This window comes from Nyctereutes procyonoides, unplaced genomic scaffold (assembly GCF_905146905.1).
Source record: "Nyctereutes procyonoides isolate TBG_1078 unplaced genomic scaffold, NYPRO_anot_genome, whole genome shotgun sequence".
In the NCBI taxonomy this organism is placed as follows: Eukaryota; Metazoa; Chordata; class Mammalia; order Carnivora; family Canidae; genus Nyctereutes; species Nyctereutes procyonoides.
Window position 1 is genome coordinate 27156846 of NW_026575146.1, and position 16634 is coordinate 27173479.

At 41.5% G+C, this 16634-nt stretch overlaps 1 protein-coding gene across 1 annotated transcript; it reads left to right on the forward strand.

Moving 5' to 3' along the window:
• The first annotated feature begins 520 nt into the window (after positions 1-520).
• Positions 521-14388, forward strand: GJA1 (gap junction protein alpha 1). Its single transcript, XM_055310567.1, has 2 exons — positions 521-705; positions 11457-14388. Exon 2 carries the CDS (start codon positions 11473-11475, stop codon positions 12619-12621), a length of 1149 nt encoding a protein of 382 aa, XP_055166542.1. The 5' UTR covers positions 521-705; positions 11457-11472; the 3' UTR covers positions 12622-14388.
• Positions 14389-16634: the final 2246 nt, after the last annotated feature.

The following is a 16634-nucleotide window of genomic DNA, read 5'->3' on the forward strand; positions in this document are numbered from 1 at the left end:
TTTCCTTTGTTAATTGTCCCTCCTTAGCTTAAGAGGAAAGGAATTAGATCATCAAATAACTCACACCCACCTTTAACTTCACACACCTTGGCCAATACGAAACAAGTCTGCACTGGCTACACTCTGTTCCACCATTTTCATTTACTGCAACATGAAACATGCACTCTATATAATTTTAGAAAAGAGTGTGATATTATAAAATACAGAACTTTTTATTATCCCTGGACTTTTGGTGAAACAAGCACTAACTTACGGCAGTAATTGCTATCTATAAAGAGTAACTACAGGCAGTGGCATTCCCGTCTCTAATGCTATTCCATTTTACTCGTCAGCAAATTTAAACTACAGCTTGATCTCAACCTGGCTCTTCCTCTGGGTCTCCCCCCGCCCCCCCTTCCACGTTCACCGGCCTGGGCTCCACTCTCCTCCCCGCCTTTCCTCTGCCCCTCCCCTTCTTCAGCCCCTCCTCCTCGTTGAGTCAGTGGCTTGAAACTTTTAAAAGCTCTGTGCTCCAATTAGAAAAAAGCTTTTACGAGGTATCAGCACTTTTCTTTCATTAGGGGAAGGAGTGAAGAAAGTACCAAACAGCAGCAGACTTTTAAACTTTAAATAGACAGGTCTGAGTGCCTGAACTTGCTTTTTCATTTTACTTCATCCTCCAAGGAGTTCAATCACTTGGCGTGCCTACTTCTTTTAAGAGAAAGAGTAAGTTAAAAAAAAACAAAAAACAAACCAAAACAAACAAACAAAAAAAAACTTTACCTATTCGTTTCTTTTTCTACAAGTAAAAGTTTTCTAAAGTTTGAAAATGTGCTAAATGTAGCTTTGATATGATACTGTAAGTGGGAGGATGAGCTTGAAAATGTGTTCTGTAGTTTTTAGATTTAAAATTGAACGTTCAGTATTTATTTTCTTGACGGCTGAAAAGTTTTCTAGCAGTAATGCAACAGGTAAAATAAGGTTCAGACCTTTAGAATGAAGCACTAGTTTGCTGGGTGTTTGGCTCTTCGTGTTAGAGTGTAATTTTACTTTTTTTGGTAATCGGTAATAGTCTAGGTGTTTTGTAACGGGTGGCGGCGGCGGCGGCGGTGGTGGTGGTGGTGGTGGTGGGGATGGTGGTGGTGGTGTTTGGGGCCTGGGTTGGGGATTTGACTGACAACAATCACAGAAATCAAAGTGCAAATTTGCTCAGCCTGCTTACTCTAGATTTTAGACACTTTGTGCTTTTCATATGTAAATCTTGGTTGCTGTTCTGTAGCCGGGCGAAGCGGACTTAACCAAGTGCTTTGTTAAAGACTTTGCGGTTGCTTGACTTCCACGTGGTCCCTTCCTGGGATTTACCCCAGCGGACAAAAAGATGTGAGAATCCGAGTTATAATAGTGAGGTTTTTTTTAAAAGCAACAGTTACTATCACTTTGTGTTTTTTGTTGTTGTTGTTATTGTTGTTTTTTTAAAAAGGAGACCCTCTGGAGGGCCACCTTTTTTCCTGGACCACGTTGGCAGCTCAGCAGAGGGAACCCCTTGGATGGGTGGTGGGTGGTGGGTGGTGGGTGGTGGGTGGTTGTCGTGCACAGAGCCTCAGACGGGGTGGAAGAGACGTTGAGAACAAAAGTGACTGCCCGGGGGCGCATCCCCACCCGGTCTGCCTGAGCCCGGAGCTCCTGGGAGCCGAGACTGAGCTCCGGGAAGCGGGCGCCGCAGGGGAGCCGGGCTCCCGCGCTCCTGCGTCCCTGGACCCGCGGCCGAGCGGGCGGCGCCTGCCGGCGGGCTGCCCGGAGGCGGCGGCCGCGCAGAGCTGCTCCCGCACAGGCTTCGGGCGCTGGAAGGGCCTCGGGCGGGCCGGGGCCGCACACCCTCCGCGAGCCAGGAATGCAACCGTGCATCATCGCGCCCGCCAGGGTCCCGGGCCCAAGTAATTAGCTTAGATTCTTGGGTGCGACCCTACAGTTGGAAGTATTTGCAAGGGCGAAGCCTGAAAAGCAGATGAAAAATGAAAGCTGGTGCAGCGGAGAGGGGAGGGGGTGCAGCGGGGCGTCTCCACATCCGGCGGGGCCCCCACCCCCACCCCGGGGGCTGTCGAGGTTTGCAGGGTGCCCCCCCCCAAATCCAGGCCAGTCGGACGGAGCGCAGGGCTGCGGCCCCTCCCAAGCAGGGGAGGGGGAGAGAAGCGGGGCGCCGAGGGGTCCAGCCCGCAGCCAGCTATTAATTTAATTAAACGTGTCAATCTAATTTGCCTGCCTTTCTCCCTCCTTTTTTTTCCCCCCTCCTCTTAAACGTGTTGAATCCCACTGTGTAAACATGGGTAAGGCAATCCGAGGACCTTGGGAATTACCGTGCTTATGTTGCACTTGTAACTCTTGGAAGTTCTCGAAACTTCCCAAGAATGAGGGTGGGGAGGTGGCCCCTAATGCAATGAGGAAAGGGCTAATGACGTGTCCAGAGGCCAATCCTTAGCAGGATTCGGAAACTCAGACGTCGCAGTTCCGAGCAGCGGGTTGCCCACTCCATCCTCATACGCATCCAGGACTTTACTAAGCGTCTCTGATGAAGCTTTTCATAATCTCCCCTTGACCAGCCTCCTACTCATCCTCACCCTGTGTTTCTCTTTAGGAGTGTAGGGTGGGGGTAGGAAGAGGAGAGCTATGTGTGTACCTCCTGGGGAAGGGAGATTGGGTCTGAGTTCTGTTCCTCCAGTCAAGTCAGTAGTGAAAAAATGGGTTTACTCTCAGCCTCTGAAAATTGGGCACATTTGATCACAAAGGGCCCCTTTTGCAATGTGGGCAGTAGATGGGGGTTTCTTAAGGAAGCCTACTTTTCACTTGTGTACAAGGATTTTTGGAAATAAAAGCCTGTAGTGATGCAGAGAGCTCAAATTAACACCCATCTCAAGGAGTGAAATAAACTGGTTAGATAGCAACTGCCTCTGGGGAAGACTAATTAATTTTTCTAGGTAGGCCCAGATGGCCTGAAGAGGATACCGGTGGCAGGAATCGGTTCTGTCCTGGCAGTGTGTGTATGTGTGTGTGTGTGTGTGTGTGTGGTGCTTCGTACTTCCCACAGTCAGTGTAGAGCGGTCACCTGTCCTTTGCATGGAAAAATGACAGTGGTAGCGTTGTGCTCCTTTCTTCACTGTTCAAACAGGTTCCACATTTTTCTGATGCCTTTTAGAGCTTATGGCCACAGCTGCCCCGGTTGTAGTGGGGTTTCTCACCCTTTCCTGTGTTGATTCCTACCTTGCTGACCCTCTCTGGGAAACAAGATTTCAAAGAAACTCAGTAGCAAGCATCTGAAAGGGTGTGTTTTCAGATATTCAGAGTTGTTTTCTTACTTAGATGTTTCCAATTCCTGCATAGAGAAGGATGGAAACTCATGATACAGTGCATTCCTTCCTTTCTTTTATAATATCCAGAGGTGTAGCTTGGTATGAAGCCGAAGAGCCCTTTATATATGATACCGGAGGGAAGGGAATGATAGGAAAGTCACCAGTGATTAATACCTTCTACTCCACCTTTCCTGTTGTGCTGACTTCCCTCCAAGATTCTTGGTTGTTTAAATAGATTGTTGAAGCTTATCCACAGACACCAGTTCAGCTCTGGTGTCTTTTCACCAGGGAAAAGTAGTTATCTAGTGTTTTTCATTAAGGTCAGTATGCAATATGGTTAAGTCAAGTTTAAAAAAAAAATTCCAAGTTTCTCCTTCATGGGTGGTTAATTAATTATATATATATTTTGATCTTTGGGATAACTACCTAAATTCTTCGCTTTGCCTGTCTAAATTCACCATTTGACTATGTGTGTACATATTGTTTTTCTCCAAAGTGAAAACATAAAGCCTTGGTGAGATATGTGTATCAATGGCTTTATCCTTAGATAGATTTCCCATAATCTTCATATCCATGTTTCCCTAGCTTTTTAAGTAATTTCTAGAAAATATGTTTTATGGAATGCTTAACCTTCAGAATACTACAGAAATGGAGTGGTGGGCTTTTTTGTTTGTCTGTTTTGTTTTTAGGAATTTCTGTGAGCCAGATACGTTCTATAGGATATGACTCTTGATGATTTGGGGAAGATGCCTTCAAATAGAAACAAAGACAGGCAAACAGTCTTCATGTTTTTTTCCTCCTTATCAACTGATAAAGGGTACATTCTTCTCACAGGTCTGTATGGACCTGCTAAAATAGCGTCATTGTACTTATTACAAGAGCATCTTGAAAACTAATTTTGATCACCTTTAGGAAAATGTTAATCATTTCCTAGTGCTGTTTTGCTAAAGAAAATATTACAAGATAAGAAAATAAATAAGCTATATCTGTATCTAAAGATACAGAATAATATGAATAATAGCTAAACTTTATTAAGCTCTTATAAGAGCTTCGAGCGCCTGTTATCTTACTCAAGTGCTCACTGAAGAAAATAGACTCTTTTCTTTTTTAAAGATTATTTATTTACTTATTCATGAGAGACACACAGAGAGAGGCAGAGGGAGAAGCAGGCTCCCTGCGGGGAGCCCGATGCGGGACTTGATCCAAAGACCCCGGGATCGGGATCCCTGGGTGGCGCAGTGGTTTGGCGCCTGCCTTTGGCCCAGGGCACGATCCTGGAGACCCGGGATCGAATCCCACGTCGGGCTCCCGGTGCATGGAGCCTGCTTCTCCCTCTGCCTGTGTCTCTGCCTCTCTCTCTCAGTGTGACTATCATAAATAAATAAATAAAAATTAAAAAAAAAAAAAACAAGGACCCCGGGATCACGACCTGAACCAAGCACAGATGCTCAACCACTGAGCCACCCAGGCGCCCCGAAAATTGACTGTTCTTAATCCGTGCACTTATGGGTACTCTAATGGTGTGTTTACATGATGACAAAATAACCAGGCTGTTCATGAAAATAGTCTGTTTGGAGGTGAGTGGGGGAACACCAAGAACTGACAGATTATTTTTTTTAATTTTTATTTATTTATGATAGTCACAGAGAGAGAGAGAGAGAGAGAGAGAGAGAGAGAGAGAGGCAGAGGCAGAGACATAGGCAGAGGGAGAAGCAGGCTCCATGCACCGGGAGCCCGACGTGGGACTCGATCCCGGGTCTCCAGGATCGCGCCCTGGGCCAAAGGCAGGCGCTAAACTTCTGCACCACCCAGGGATCCCTGGATTATGTTTTTTTAAGTCCATCAGATCACAATAGAAGAACACGGCTCCTTGCCTGCAGCTTCTGGCTTAGGGCATTTCTTGTAGTACCCCTGAAGTGGCCATGAGCCACTTCTTGGGGGGGGGGGATGTTGAGTGGTAGCTGCTGAACTGGGGATGGGGGGTGTTGTCTTTATTTGGTAGGCATCATACTGTCCTTGGAGTCCCTCACCTTACCCTCCATCTCATATCACTGTTCTGTGGAGGTTGAGGTAGGTTAACTCTGTGATGGACAGGGGTAAGAACCAAGGAAAGAAAGGTTCGGCTCCCAACCCCTCCCACCCCTGGAAACAAACCAACAGGCCGTTCTATGCCACACATCGCATCCTATACCTAAGGAGATAAAATGGTATCATTCTTTCCAGAGGAATCTAAGGATAACCGGGGAGCCATGAGGCAGAATTGTAAATAGAATAGACGTTTAAATGGAAGGGGTTTGATACACCACAGAGTTAGTCTTACTGTCCAGGTATAAGGAAGCAAAGGTGGTGTGTTTGTTATTTGATGAACTGGGAATATTTGCCCTGGTCCCCAATTCAGATCATTAAACTGCCTGCAGAGTCGGCTACACCCAGAGGTTTCATCTCCCAGGGTTGCTAGCAGCGTTGCTCTTCCCCTTCAGAGCCCTAGGCCTACCTCCACATTTGTCACTCTTGAAATAAAAAACAGGTTTAAACAGGCTGTTTCTTCTGTTGCAAGACACTGTGGTGTTACTTATTCTTGGCAACGATGACGTCAGGTAGGACAGAGTGAGAATACTGCAGAATTGGGGGATGACAGCACAAGTTTGTTGTTGTTGTTTTAAGATCTTAACTTGTCACAGCATAATAGTGAGACTGAGTAAACATCTATGATACCTGACGCAGTGCTGCGAGAATCCCAAATTACTATGATGTCATGTAATAAATTCAAGAAGCTCTTTGTTAAGGAGCCTTTTTTTCCTACATCAGTTCTTCTTGCCTGCTCAGGAATTATTTGAAGCATGTCGTTTCAACAGTTCTCAGTTTCAGCAGTTATCACTTGAAAATTTCAACCTTTATTTATTTAAATAACAGCACCTTTATTTATTTATTTTTTACTACAAAAGTCCCGCTTTTAATTAATTTGAAACTTCAGAAGTGTGGGATATATATGAGAGAACCCCAAAGAGGTGGTAAACAACACTGGCGAATGAAACCTGGTGTCTTTTTTCGTTTTGTTTTGTTTTTACAGGCCTCCTTTAATTCATTTAATGGATATTTATTTAGTACCTCTGACTCCACTGCGGAGACAGCAGTGGACAGTAGGAAACGCCCTAGTGGAGCTCACATTCTAGTTGAGGAAAGCAGATAGAAATAAGTCCTTGTCACGGAGGGGGCCCAACAACAAACAGATAAATTAAAGACCATCAAGACCAAGGGAATAGGAAGTGACAGGACCTGGAGGGCTGGTTGATGAAGTGAGACCGGAGTGGAGACCCACAGGGGTGAGGACGTGAACTGCGTGGACAGAGCAGAGCTGAGCAAGGCGGATCAACTTGTTAGTTTTCAAGATTGGCTGTTGGAGGAGAATAGTTTGGCAAGCAGGGTGACTAGGCTGGTGACCTGAAACCCGAGGAGGTGATGATGGCTGAGATCAGGCTAAGAGCAGGGGTGGTGGTGAGATTCGGCCCGTCTGGGTTTTTGGGGAAGATAAAGCCTATAGTATTTGCTGACAGTATGAATGTGGGTTATGTTAATTATGTGTGGAGATGAATATTACCAAAGAACATCTGGCTGTTGTAACCGTAGAGGAACGGTCATGACTGAGCCCACTCAAAGACATTTACTGCAAGGGACAGGAGTTCTTATAAAAGCTAAAGAAAAACATGAGGAGGGTTTCCTTTTTTGGCTCAGGGGCTTAAAGTTTTTTTGGTTTTAGTGTATTAAACACACGCACACGGCATTGCCCTCTAACCTCCCAAATAGATCTGTTTAATGATTTTTCTGAGGAACTTATATAGTCATTTTCTTACGTATTTTTAGCCCTCATAACTTTATTTTTCCTTCATCTTCTCTAAGTGCTTACTTTCAATCATTAAAAGGTGATAGGTGTCAAGTCTCACTTATGTTTTTAGCAATCCTATCTACCATTATTTAAGTCCCTACTCTAAGCTCATTACAGCTGTCACTTGGGAAATCCTTTAAAACTGAAATTAAAATGTGTTCTAGTTTTCCTGACAATTATTAGTACACTAATGACATGGAACGACTTGACTACAGCTTTGGCACGGTGATTTTCTCTGGCAAAAGGGACAGTCAAAAGTAATTTAAAACTAAAGCTTTATTTTCATCCTAAATAAGGTGTTTGAATCCCTGTGCTCTTGGGGAACATCAGATGAAAGTAGGATGACACAAGGTGGTGCAGGGAAGGGTGAGCTTAATTCCCAGGTGCCCAGACAGCCTCTGCTCTACCCTTTCGGCCTTCTTAGGTACTCTCTGTCCCTTTTTTTCTTCTGACATTTCCCCAATCCTAAATATTTTGAATAACAGAGCACCAGAAATGTCAAGGAACCATTACTTGCCTCCTGGCCTGAAATTTCAGGATCACCTGGGTGCATTTATTTAAAAAACAGAAAAAAAAAGACAAATTAATTTCCCAGCACCCCTGCCCCCAAGAATCAGATTCAGTCAGACTGGTGAGTACCAACAATGTGTGTTTTTAACAAATGCTACCAAATGATTGCAGGGCAGCTCAGGAACCATCACAGAGGGTCCAGAGGGGCCCCGGATAGGTCATGCCTGTGGTTTTTGGCTTCCAGTCTAGAGGGCCACGGAGGGCAATGGAAAATGTGACCTAATGTGGTACACAGAAGACACAGGAGGATGATCCAGCTGCTGTCAAGCATTTGCTTCTAATGAGAACTTTGCATAACTCCTTAGCCAGGACCTTATTCTACCTATAAAGTTCCAACTTGGGAACCTAGAGGTGAAGGCATGAATATGCATGATGTTTACTCCACTGCTGTGCTTTTCTCATGTATCACATAAGAAATATACCTGTCTTATGCTGGTGAATATGAATGAGGTATACAGTCTGTAAGTCAATAGCAGGAATTCTGTAAATTATAAAAAGACATTAATTTTTTGACTGAGATTTTGAAAAATGAAAATACTAATGGGGGGGTGGTCAACTAGTTAATAGAACTTTTGACTCACAACAAAGGGAACAACTACCAGAAAAGGTAACTATTTTTGTTACCTCTCCTTGCAAATCACAAGCGTTATAAACCATCACATTAAACATAATCTGTCTCCGTGATAGGGGGAATGACAGGGTATAGGATCCTAGGTGTCCAATTGGATAATTCATCTCATTCAGATGAAAGAGTATAACTCATTAATGCAAATGACAACTGTGTGGGTGCTTAAAGAAAAGACAACTTTGCAATTAAGTTGCTGGTATATTAATAAAGAACTACTACCCAGTGAACTGCCCAGTGACCCAATTCACATACGGTGGCACTGTGGGGTGTTTTGGGGAATCTACATAAAAGTCAGGTTGTTGTTTTTCCATAGAATGTACCGAGGTTTAGTAATTAATTGCCACAAGCATCTACATAATCATATTTTGACGTTGAACCTTGAATAATGATGAAACACTGACCAAAATGACTTCTTCTTAGTCTGCCCAATAATACATCTAAACATGTTAGGTTTGCCTTGAGCTCGATCATTGAGTGATTATGATAAGATGTATGCAGACAGTTTATCATTTTATAGTTGATTGTTTTTGTGGTTCTCTCTTCCCTCCTGGCAATTGGAGTATTGAGCAAAAGCAGATGACACTGGCAAAATATTGTAATTCTCTGCAAACAGAATTAAGGCCAATTTACACATCATCACATAGAAACTATCTACTGATATGGCTCCAAAAATTCTGCTATGTTTGTTTGACCCTCATGGACTGTACTTCTTCATTCCCAGGGTAGTATTTTCTGCTAAATTGTAGGTTTTTTTCTTTTACGTTCTCTCACCATCAAACTGTCCATCAAAGCTAAATTACTCCCTATCACTTTGAGACTTTGCTTGACTGTTTAACTCTTTGTCAACCTTATAAGCCTTTGTTCTTTTTTCCCTTTGTTCTTTTTTGACTGCTCTCTTCATACATCAGTTTCACTGTCTAACCTGTCACTCCAGAATCTAAAATGGCCCTTCCCAAAGTAGAAGGGAAGCTCCCTTTTTTATGACCATTGGAAAAGCATTATTTCTGGAACTGCCCACCCACTCCCACTCTTCCCTCAGCATTCTTTGGCACCACTCTTTGGGTTGCCATCAAAGATACCCATCAACTGCTAAGTTAGATAGCTGGTACATAGTTTCACTTTATGGATCAGCATCTCTTCTTTGTTCCATCCAGGAAATCGTAGGCCAGGTTTCCATTTCATTTTTTCTGGCCTCTGTATCCCGGAGATGGAGGCATTAAACGGCAACATAATGTTGCATGTTGGGGGGAGGAGACTGCCTTGGATTTCATTTACTTTCTACAAGAAGGTGGCTCGTAATTCAATACCAGATGAGAAACTTTTATATTCAGATAATGAATGTATTTCCAGGAAGCCTATGTAATCCTACTTTCACTTGCACTATCTGAAATTCGTTACTAAGCTCCTGGAAAGTCTTTGCTTTGCTTGTTTTTGATTATTGAGTAATCTTTGACCACTTCATCCTTTTTTTTTACTCTCTACTTACAACTCTGCTGAAAATTAAACTATATTCTCTATGCCTGTCACATGTAATGTCACTCATTTCTTCCCAGCGCTCAGCCCTTGCTAAGATTGTATCAAAGCATGAAAACACTTCTGGCCTTAATCCAGCTTCACTATAATTTTAAAACCAGTGTGTGGTGCATTGGAAATCCTTAGTCTTGGGATCATTAGTCTTGTAGCTCTACTGGTAGCTGAATATTTCCTATACCTTTAAGAGCTCAACTTTCATCAGTTAAATGAACTATTGGCAATTAGAAGTATAAATTAAATTAGCCAAATAACTTTTGAGATCTATGTCATCTCCACAAAATTGAGTCCATTTCACACTCCCAGCAATGGGGAAGTCCTAGGCTTAAGATATCTAGGTATTGATAGAAAGTTAAATCTAGTGTATAGGATGAGGGTGCAAAGCCTGATAAGGGAACTTGAAGGTATATAGTAATTTAAAGATGAAAACCAATCATATTTGCTAGAGATAACACTTTAAGATGGTAATTTTTAAAAATTTCTTAGGCTATAATTAGTATTGAGACAAATTGAACTTTTACTTGAAATGTGATGCGCAGGAGCACCTGGGTGGCTCAGTAGGTCAGGTCTCCAGCTCGCTCTGGCTCCCATCATGATCTCATGGGTCTTGAGATCGAGCCCCCATGTGGGGCTCTGCTCTGCACTCAGGAGGGAGTCTGCTCCACCCCCACTCATGCTTATTTGCTCGTGCACTCTCTCTCTTTCTCTCTCTAAAATAAAATAAATCTTAAAAAAAATGTGATGTGCATTTAGTCTTTGCTTTTTTGAAAGTAGTTTCCTGCACATAATGACACATCGTGTCAAAATGGCGTATTTTAGTACAACATATTTTTCTCTGGGCAGAAGACAGACTTCTGAACCACCTAAGTCACTGCTTAAGAAGAAACAGAGAAGTATAAATGGCCCTATTATAAAATATGCACTAATTACACTTGAACGAGCAAGGTGAAACAGTTCAGAGTACAATTAGGGATAAAATTCTTTATAATAGGATGGAGGTTTGGAAACAAGGTTGTGTGTGTGTGTGTGTGTGTGTGTGTGTGTGTGTGTGTGTGTTCAGGGGCGTTCTTACTTCAGTTCTTAAACACCTGTACTTTTTGAAAACTGTCCTTTCAGCATTTTGCTTAGGCATGCATCCAGACACAGGCCTACCCGGCAAGAATTGCCCTCATTTATCAGACGGATAAAATAAGCAGAGGCACTTAGCATAGACAGTTTTTCGAGTCACATGGTGGGGCAGTGGTTGAGCAAGTTAACCTGCAAGTTAAGATTGCCATTTACTGGGGACATCGGCTCTATTGCTTCTAAGATTTACCATATCTCAAGAAAATTGTGAGACTTGTTTGCAGGGGGAAATGGGACAGGAAGAGTTTGAACTTTTTTTTTTTTTTTTTAATTTGGAAGAGTGCTAGAAAGATAGGAGACCTTTTATCTTATTTTGACTCTCAACTGGAGACAACTATACATTTTAACTCATACTTTACAGTCTGTGATCATTTAGTTGTCTTTCGTTTCTTTTCAGGTGGTGCCCCGGCAACATGGGTGACTGGAGTGCCTTAGGCAAACTCCTTGACAAGGTTCAAGCCTATTCCACCGCTGGAGGGAAGGTGTGGCTGTCTGTCCTTTTCATTTTCCGAATTCTGCTACTGGGGACAGCAGTTGAGTCGGCCTGGGGTGATGAGCAGTCTGCCTTTCGTTGTAACACTCAACAGCCTGGTTGTGAAAATGTCTGCTATGACAAATCCTTCCCAATCTCTCATGTACGCTTCTGGGTCCTGCAGATCATATTTGTGTCTGTCCCCACACTCTTGTACCTGGCTCATGTGTTCTACGTGATGCGCAAGGAAGAGAAACTGAACAAGAAAGAGGAGGAGCTCAAAGTTGCCCAAACCGATGGTGCCAATGTGGACATGCACTTGAAGCAGATTGAAATAAAGAAGTTCAAGTATGGAATTGAAGAGCACGGCAAGGTGAAAATGCGAGGGGGCCTGCTGCGAACCTACATCATCAGCATCCTGTTCAAGTCTGTTTTCGAGGTGGCCTTCTTGCTGATCCAGTGGTACATCTATGGATTCAGCTTGAGTGCCGTTTACACTTGCAAAAGAGAACCCTGCCCTCATCAGGTAGACTGCTTCCTCTCTCGCCCCACGGAGAAAACCATCTTCATCATCTTCATGCTGGTCGTGTCCTTGGTGTCTCTTGCCTTGAACATCATCGAACTCTTCTATGTCTTCTTCAAGGGTGTTAAGGATCGTGTGAAAGGCAAGAGCGATCCTTACCATGCTACCACTGGCCCTCTGAGCCCCTCCAAAGACTGTGGATCTCCGAAATATGCATATTTCAATGGCTGCTCCTCACCCACGGCTCCCCTCTCCCCCATGTCTCCTCCTGGGTACAAGCTGGTTACTGGAGACAGAAATAATTCTTCCTGCCGCAATTACAACAAACAGGCAAGTGAGCAAAACTGGGCTAACTACAGTGCAGAACAAAATCGAATGGGCCAGGCAGGAAGCACCATCTCCAACTCCCATGCACAGCCTTTTGATTTCCCTGATGACAACCAGAATTCTAAAAAACTAGCCGCTGGGCACGAACTGCAGCCACTAGCCATTGTGGACCAGCGGCCTTCCAGCAGAGCCAGCAGCCGTGCCAGCAGCCGACCTCGGCCTGACGACCTGGAGATCTAGATCCAGGCTTGAGAGCATTGATTCCACTCAGTGTGGAGAAGAGAAAAGGTGCTGTAGAAAGCGCACCTTAGGCGTTCATTTTGTTTCAGTGGAAGTGGTACTCAACAGCCTTCATGGTGAGGCTTAGAAAACACAAAGACATTAGAATACCTGGGTTCATTGGGGGTGTTTGGGATAGGCGGGTGGAGAGGGAGGGGAACTGGGAGGTACAAGTTGGTATTTAATGTAGTTTATTCAAAGAACTTTAGTTCTAAATATAAGTTGCATTAGGTGATACATAGGTAAGGTCTTTTTCTCCCCCCCCCACACCCCCTAAGAATAGTGCTGTATATGTGAAAGAGTGGGTGATATATTTGGTTAAGTACTTTTTTGTTTTACCATGAAACTGAGATAACTTTGGCCAGGAAAAAAAAAAAAAAAACTTCCTGGACATCTTGTTTCCTTTTATCAAGAAGAAGTTGGAGGATTGTCCTTATGTCCCTGCTAAAAAACATTCCATTGTTAAAATTTGCACTTTGAAGGTAAGCGTCCTAGGTGGGACCCTCCAAATGTTTGTGGACTTGTGATACTATATTTTCTATTCTTGGTATCAGTTAAAAGTTCAGATAGGGCCCACAGAAAAAAGACTTTCCATGCATTTTCAAATCTCAGCCAGTCATATGTACATTATTTTTTTTTTTTAACATCTACTTGCATCCTATTAATGCCATCACTTTTTCATCATTCCTCAACTACTGTTCACATTCATTTAATGGTTTCTGTAAAGATTTTTAAAACCGTGGGGATATCACTTAACATTTTTTGAATTAGAGTCAGGGAATCAAGCCATGCTCAATATTTAACAATCACTTCTATGTGTATGTGTGTGGAAGAGTGTGTTTTATTTGTCATGTATTGGTACAAGCAGAGCAGTATAAACTCACAAACACAGATTTGAAAATAATGCACACATAGTGTTCAAATTTGAGCCTTTCTCATGGATTTTGTGGTGTGGGCCAATATGGTGTTTACATTATATAATTCCTGCTGTGCAAGTAAAGCACACTTTTTTTTTTCTTTCCCTAAGTGTTTTTTTCCCATGTATCCTATTGTGGATACTGGTTTTGTTAATTATGATTTGTTCCCTTTTTTCTCTTTTTTAGAATATAGCAGTAATGCTATTGCTGAAATGGATGATTTTCTTTTTCTGAAATGTAATCATGGATGCTTGAATGATAGAATTTTAGTACTGTAAACAGGCTTTAGTAATTAATGTGAGACACTTAGAAGAAATGCTTAGAGTGGGCTTTTAAGTGTGCCTAAATGAATTTTGCAGTAACTGGTATTCTTGGTTTTGTCCTACTTAGTACACATTAATTCAGAACTTGTATTCTGTTATGAGTTAGATTGTCTTTTGGAATGACCAGCAACTTTGATGTTTGCACTAAGATTTTATTTGGAATGCAAGAGAGGTTGAAAGAGGTTTCAGTAGTACACATGTAACTAATTTATTTGAAATGTACCCTAAAGAAATCTACCAGTTTCTTCAAATGCCTTTTTAAAACTCATCAGAGATGATTAGTAAAAATGCAGAGTATCATACTTTTCTTCTTGCATGTCAGCTACATAAACAGTTTTGTACAATGAAAAATACTAATTTGTTTGACATTCCATGTTAAACTACTGTCATGTTCAGCTTCATTGCATGTAATGTAGACCTAGTCCATCAGATCATGTGTTCTGGAGAGTGTTCTTTATTCAATAAAGTTTTAATTTAGTATAAGGATAGCCTCTATATCCTGTGTGATTTTTTTTTAACTTGTATTACATCTATTCATGATTAACAAAGACATTTCCAATGGTTATGATGATTTAGGCAAGTTAAGACTCACAAGTTTCAGGAGTCTTTAAAAATAACAGCCATTAGCTAGGCTTAGTGCTATATATATATATATTTGGCTTAGTGCTATATTGATAATGTTTTTGGGTATTTGTTCAACTGAGAAGAAGATAAATACCCAAGTGTTGAATTTGGAATATAAGATTAATGAGATGTGTGATAAAGCTTAAGGTAAGGTTAAGTAATTCAGCAGGTCTTACATGACAGAAGTAAGCATAAAAAGATACAGCTGATGACATTTTAAAGCTGTGGAGCCTCCTGGAGATAAAAGAATAAGAACAAAGTTAGTGTAAGTATGGTTATGCTCTGTGACAAAAGAATGAAATAGATCCATGAGTCTGTTATTCCAAGACATTGTGCAAATACAGAAAATAGGTTTTAGAAATTCCTAACACTTTCTTCCCACCCACCCCCACAACTGAATCCTTCAGAGGGAGCAGAACAGTTTTGGGCAATGTATAATATTGCTATAATTTTAGCATAAAATATATTAAGTATATTTCTAAGTCACATTTTAAGAGTACAATTTTTAAGAGTCCTCTACATACACACCACAATTACTAAAGCATAAGATTACTAATTTAGAAATAATCAAGTTCAGTTTCTTTGCTTTTTTATGAGCAACAGTTAAGAGATCTGCCTAAAATCAAAGGATTATCAAATCACCAGTTTCCCGATTAGGATTCGTAATGTCAACTTTCTTTCTTTCTTTCTTTCTTTCTTTCTTTCTTTCTTTCTTTCTTTCTTTTTTCTTTCTTTCTTTTTGTTGGTAATGTCAACATTTCTTTAGGTATCATCATTTGGCTGGCTGAGAAACCAATGGGAGAGGCAAGTTTTCTCTGCATACGTGTTTGCATTTACTCTGGGGAAGAGAGAAACTAGCGATTTTCTTTGAATACATATGTTTCTGCATACTACCCATGTAGGGTTCACAGGATATGGATGCACAAATGATTAGGCCACTGAGTGGTGGAATAGCATAGTGGAGGTATGAAATAGGTTTCCGATATAGGTGTGTGGAGGTGGGAGGGCAAGTTACATCTTTCAGAAATAGTTTGCTCTAAATATTTCCCAACTTTGAAATTTTCACAATTTATTAAAAATAATTAGGCATATTATAAATATATAGTTTTGTAAATGTATACCTATGTGGGAGAAATTCTAATTCCCAGAGGAAATCACTGTTAAAAGTCAGTCACCAACCATATATCAGGTAGTGTGTTAAGGAGTGGCAATTTTTAGAATGGCCCCACAATTCCCACCCAAGGAAGCTTATGAAGTGAACCCCTCCAGAAGTTTAAAAAAGATGTTCCATTCTTCATTTTGCTTAACTGGCTGCCTGCCTTCCACAGCTAAAAATTAAATTGAGTTCTGTTTAAAAATTATGAGAAAACAATGTTATTTTACTCCACAAATATTAAGATGCTCATTTTTTTTGCAAAAAATTTCATCTTTAAAAAAATCAGAAAATCTTAAATCTTCTAGAAGTAGTAGAACTTTCTGTGGTGGTGGAAATGTTTTATTCTCTACTACCATAGCCTAACCACATGCATCTATTGAGCACTTGAAATGTGGCTAGTGAATCCAAAGAAATGAATTTCAATTTTTAATTAAATAGCCACATGTGCTAGTGGGTATCATTGAGCAGGGCAGTTCTAGAGTCTGCTGGGAAAAAGAAGTTTAATATTGAGTTGAAATGAGGGAGAGGACGGTCATGTTAGAATAGAAATAAGGAGGAGAAACTCAAGGTACTTTTCATAGTCTTACAACAGTATTTCTTATTCTGTAAACACTAGGAAACTTACTTTAAACAAAGTCTCTGCTTTTATGTGAACTCTCCAATCTTTTGTTAGATAATCATATATTTTATGTTACCATTGTTTTACTTCAGAATTTTATACACAAGTCTATGCTGCCTGTTTTTATTTTATTTTTTATTTTTTGGTCAGTTTTATTTTATTTATTTATTTATTTTTAAATTTTTATTTATTTATGATAGTCACACAGAAAGAGAGAGAGAGAGAGGCAGAGACACAGGCAGAGGGAGAAGCAGGCTCCATGCACCGGGAGCCCGACGTGGGATTCGATCCCGGGTCTTCAGGATCGCGCCCTGGGCCAAAGGAAGGCGCTAAAC

Excerpts from the sequence above, each read along its gene's own strand:
- GJA1 (XM_055310567.1), top strand. The coding sequence starts at position 11,473 with ATGGGTGACTGGAGTGCCTTAGGCAAACTCCTTGACAAGGTTCAAGCC.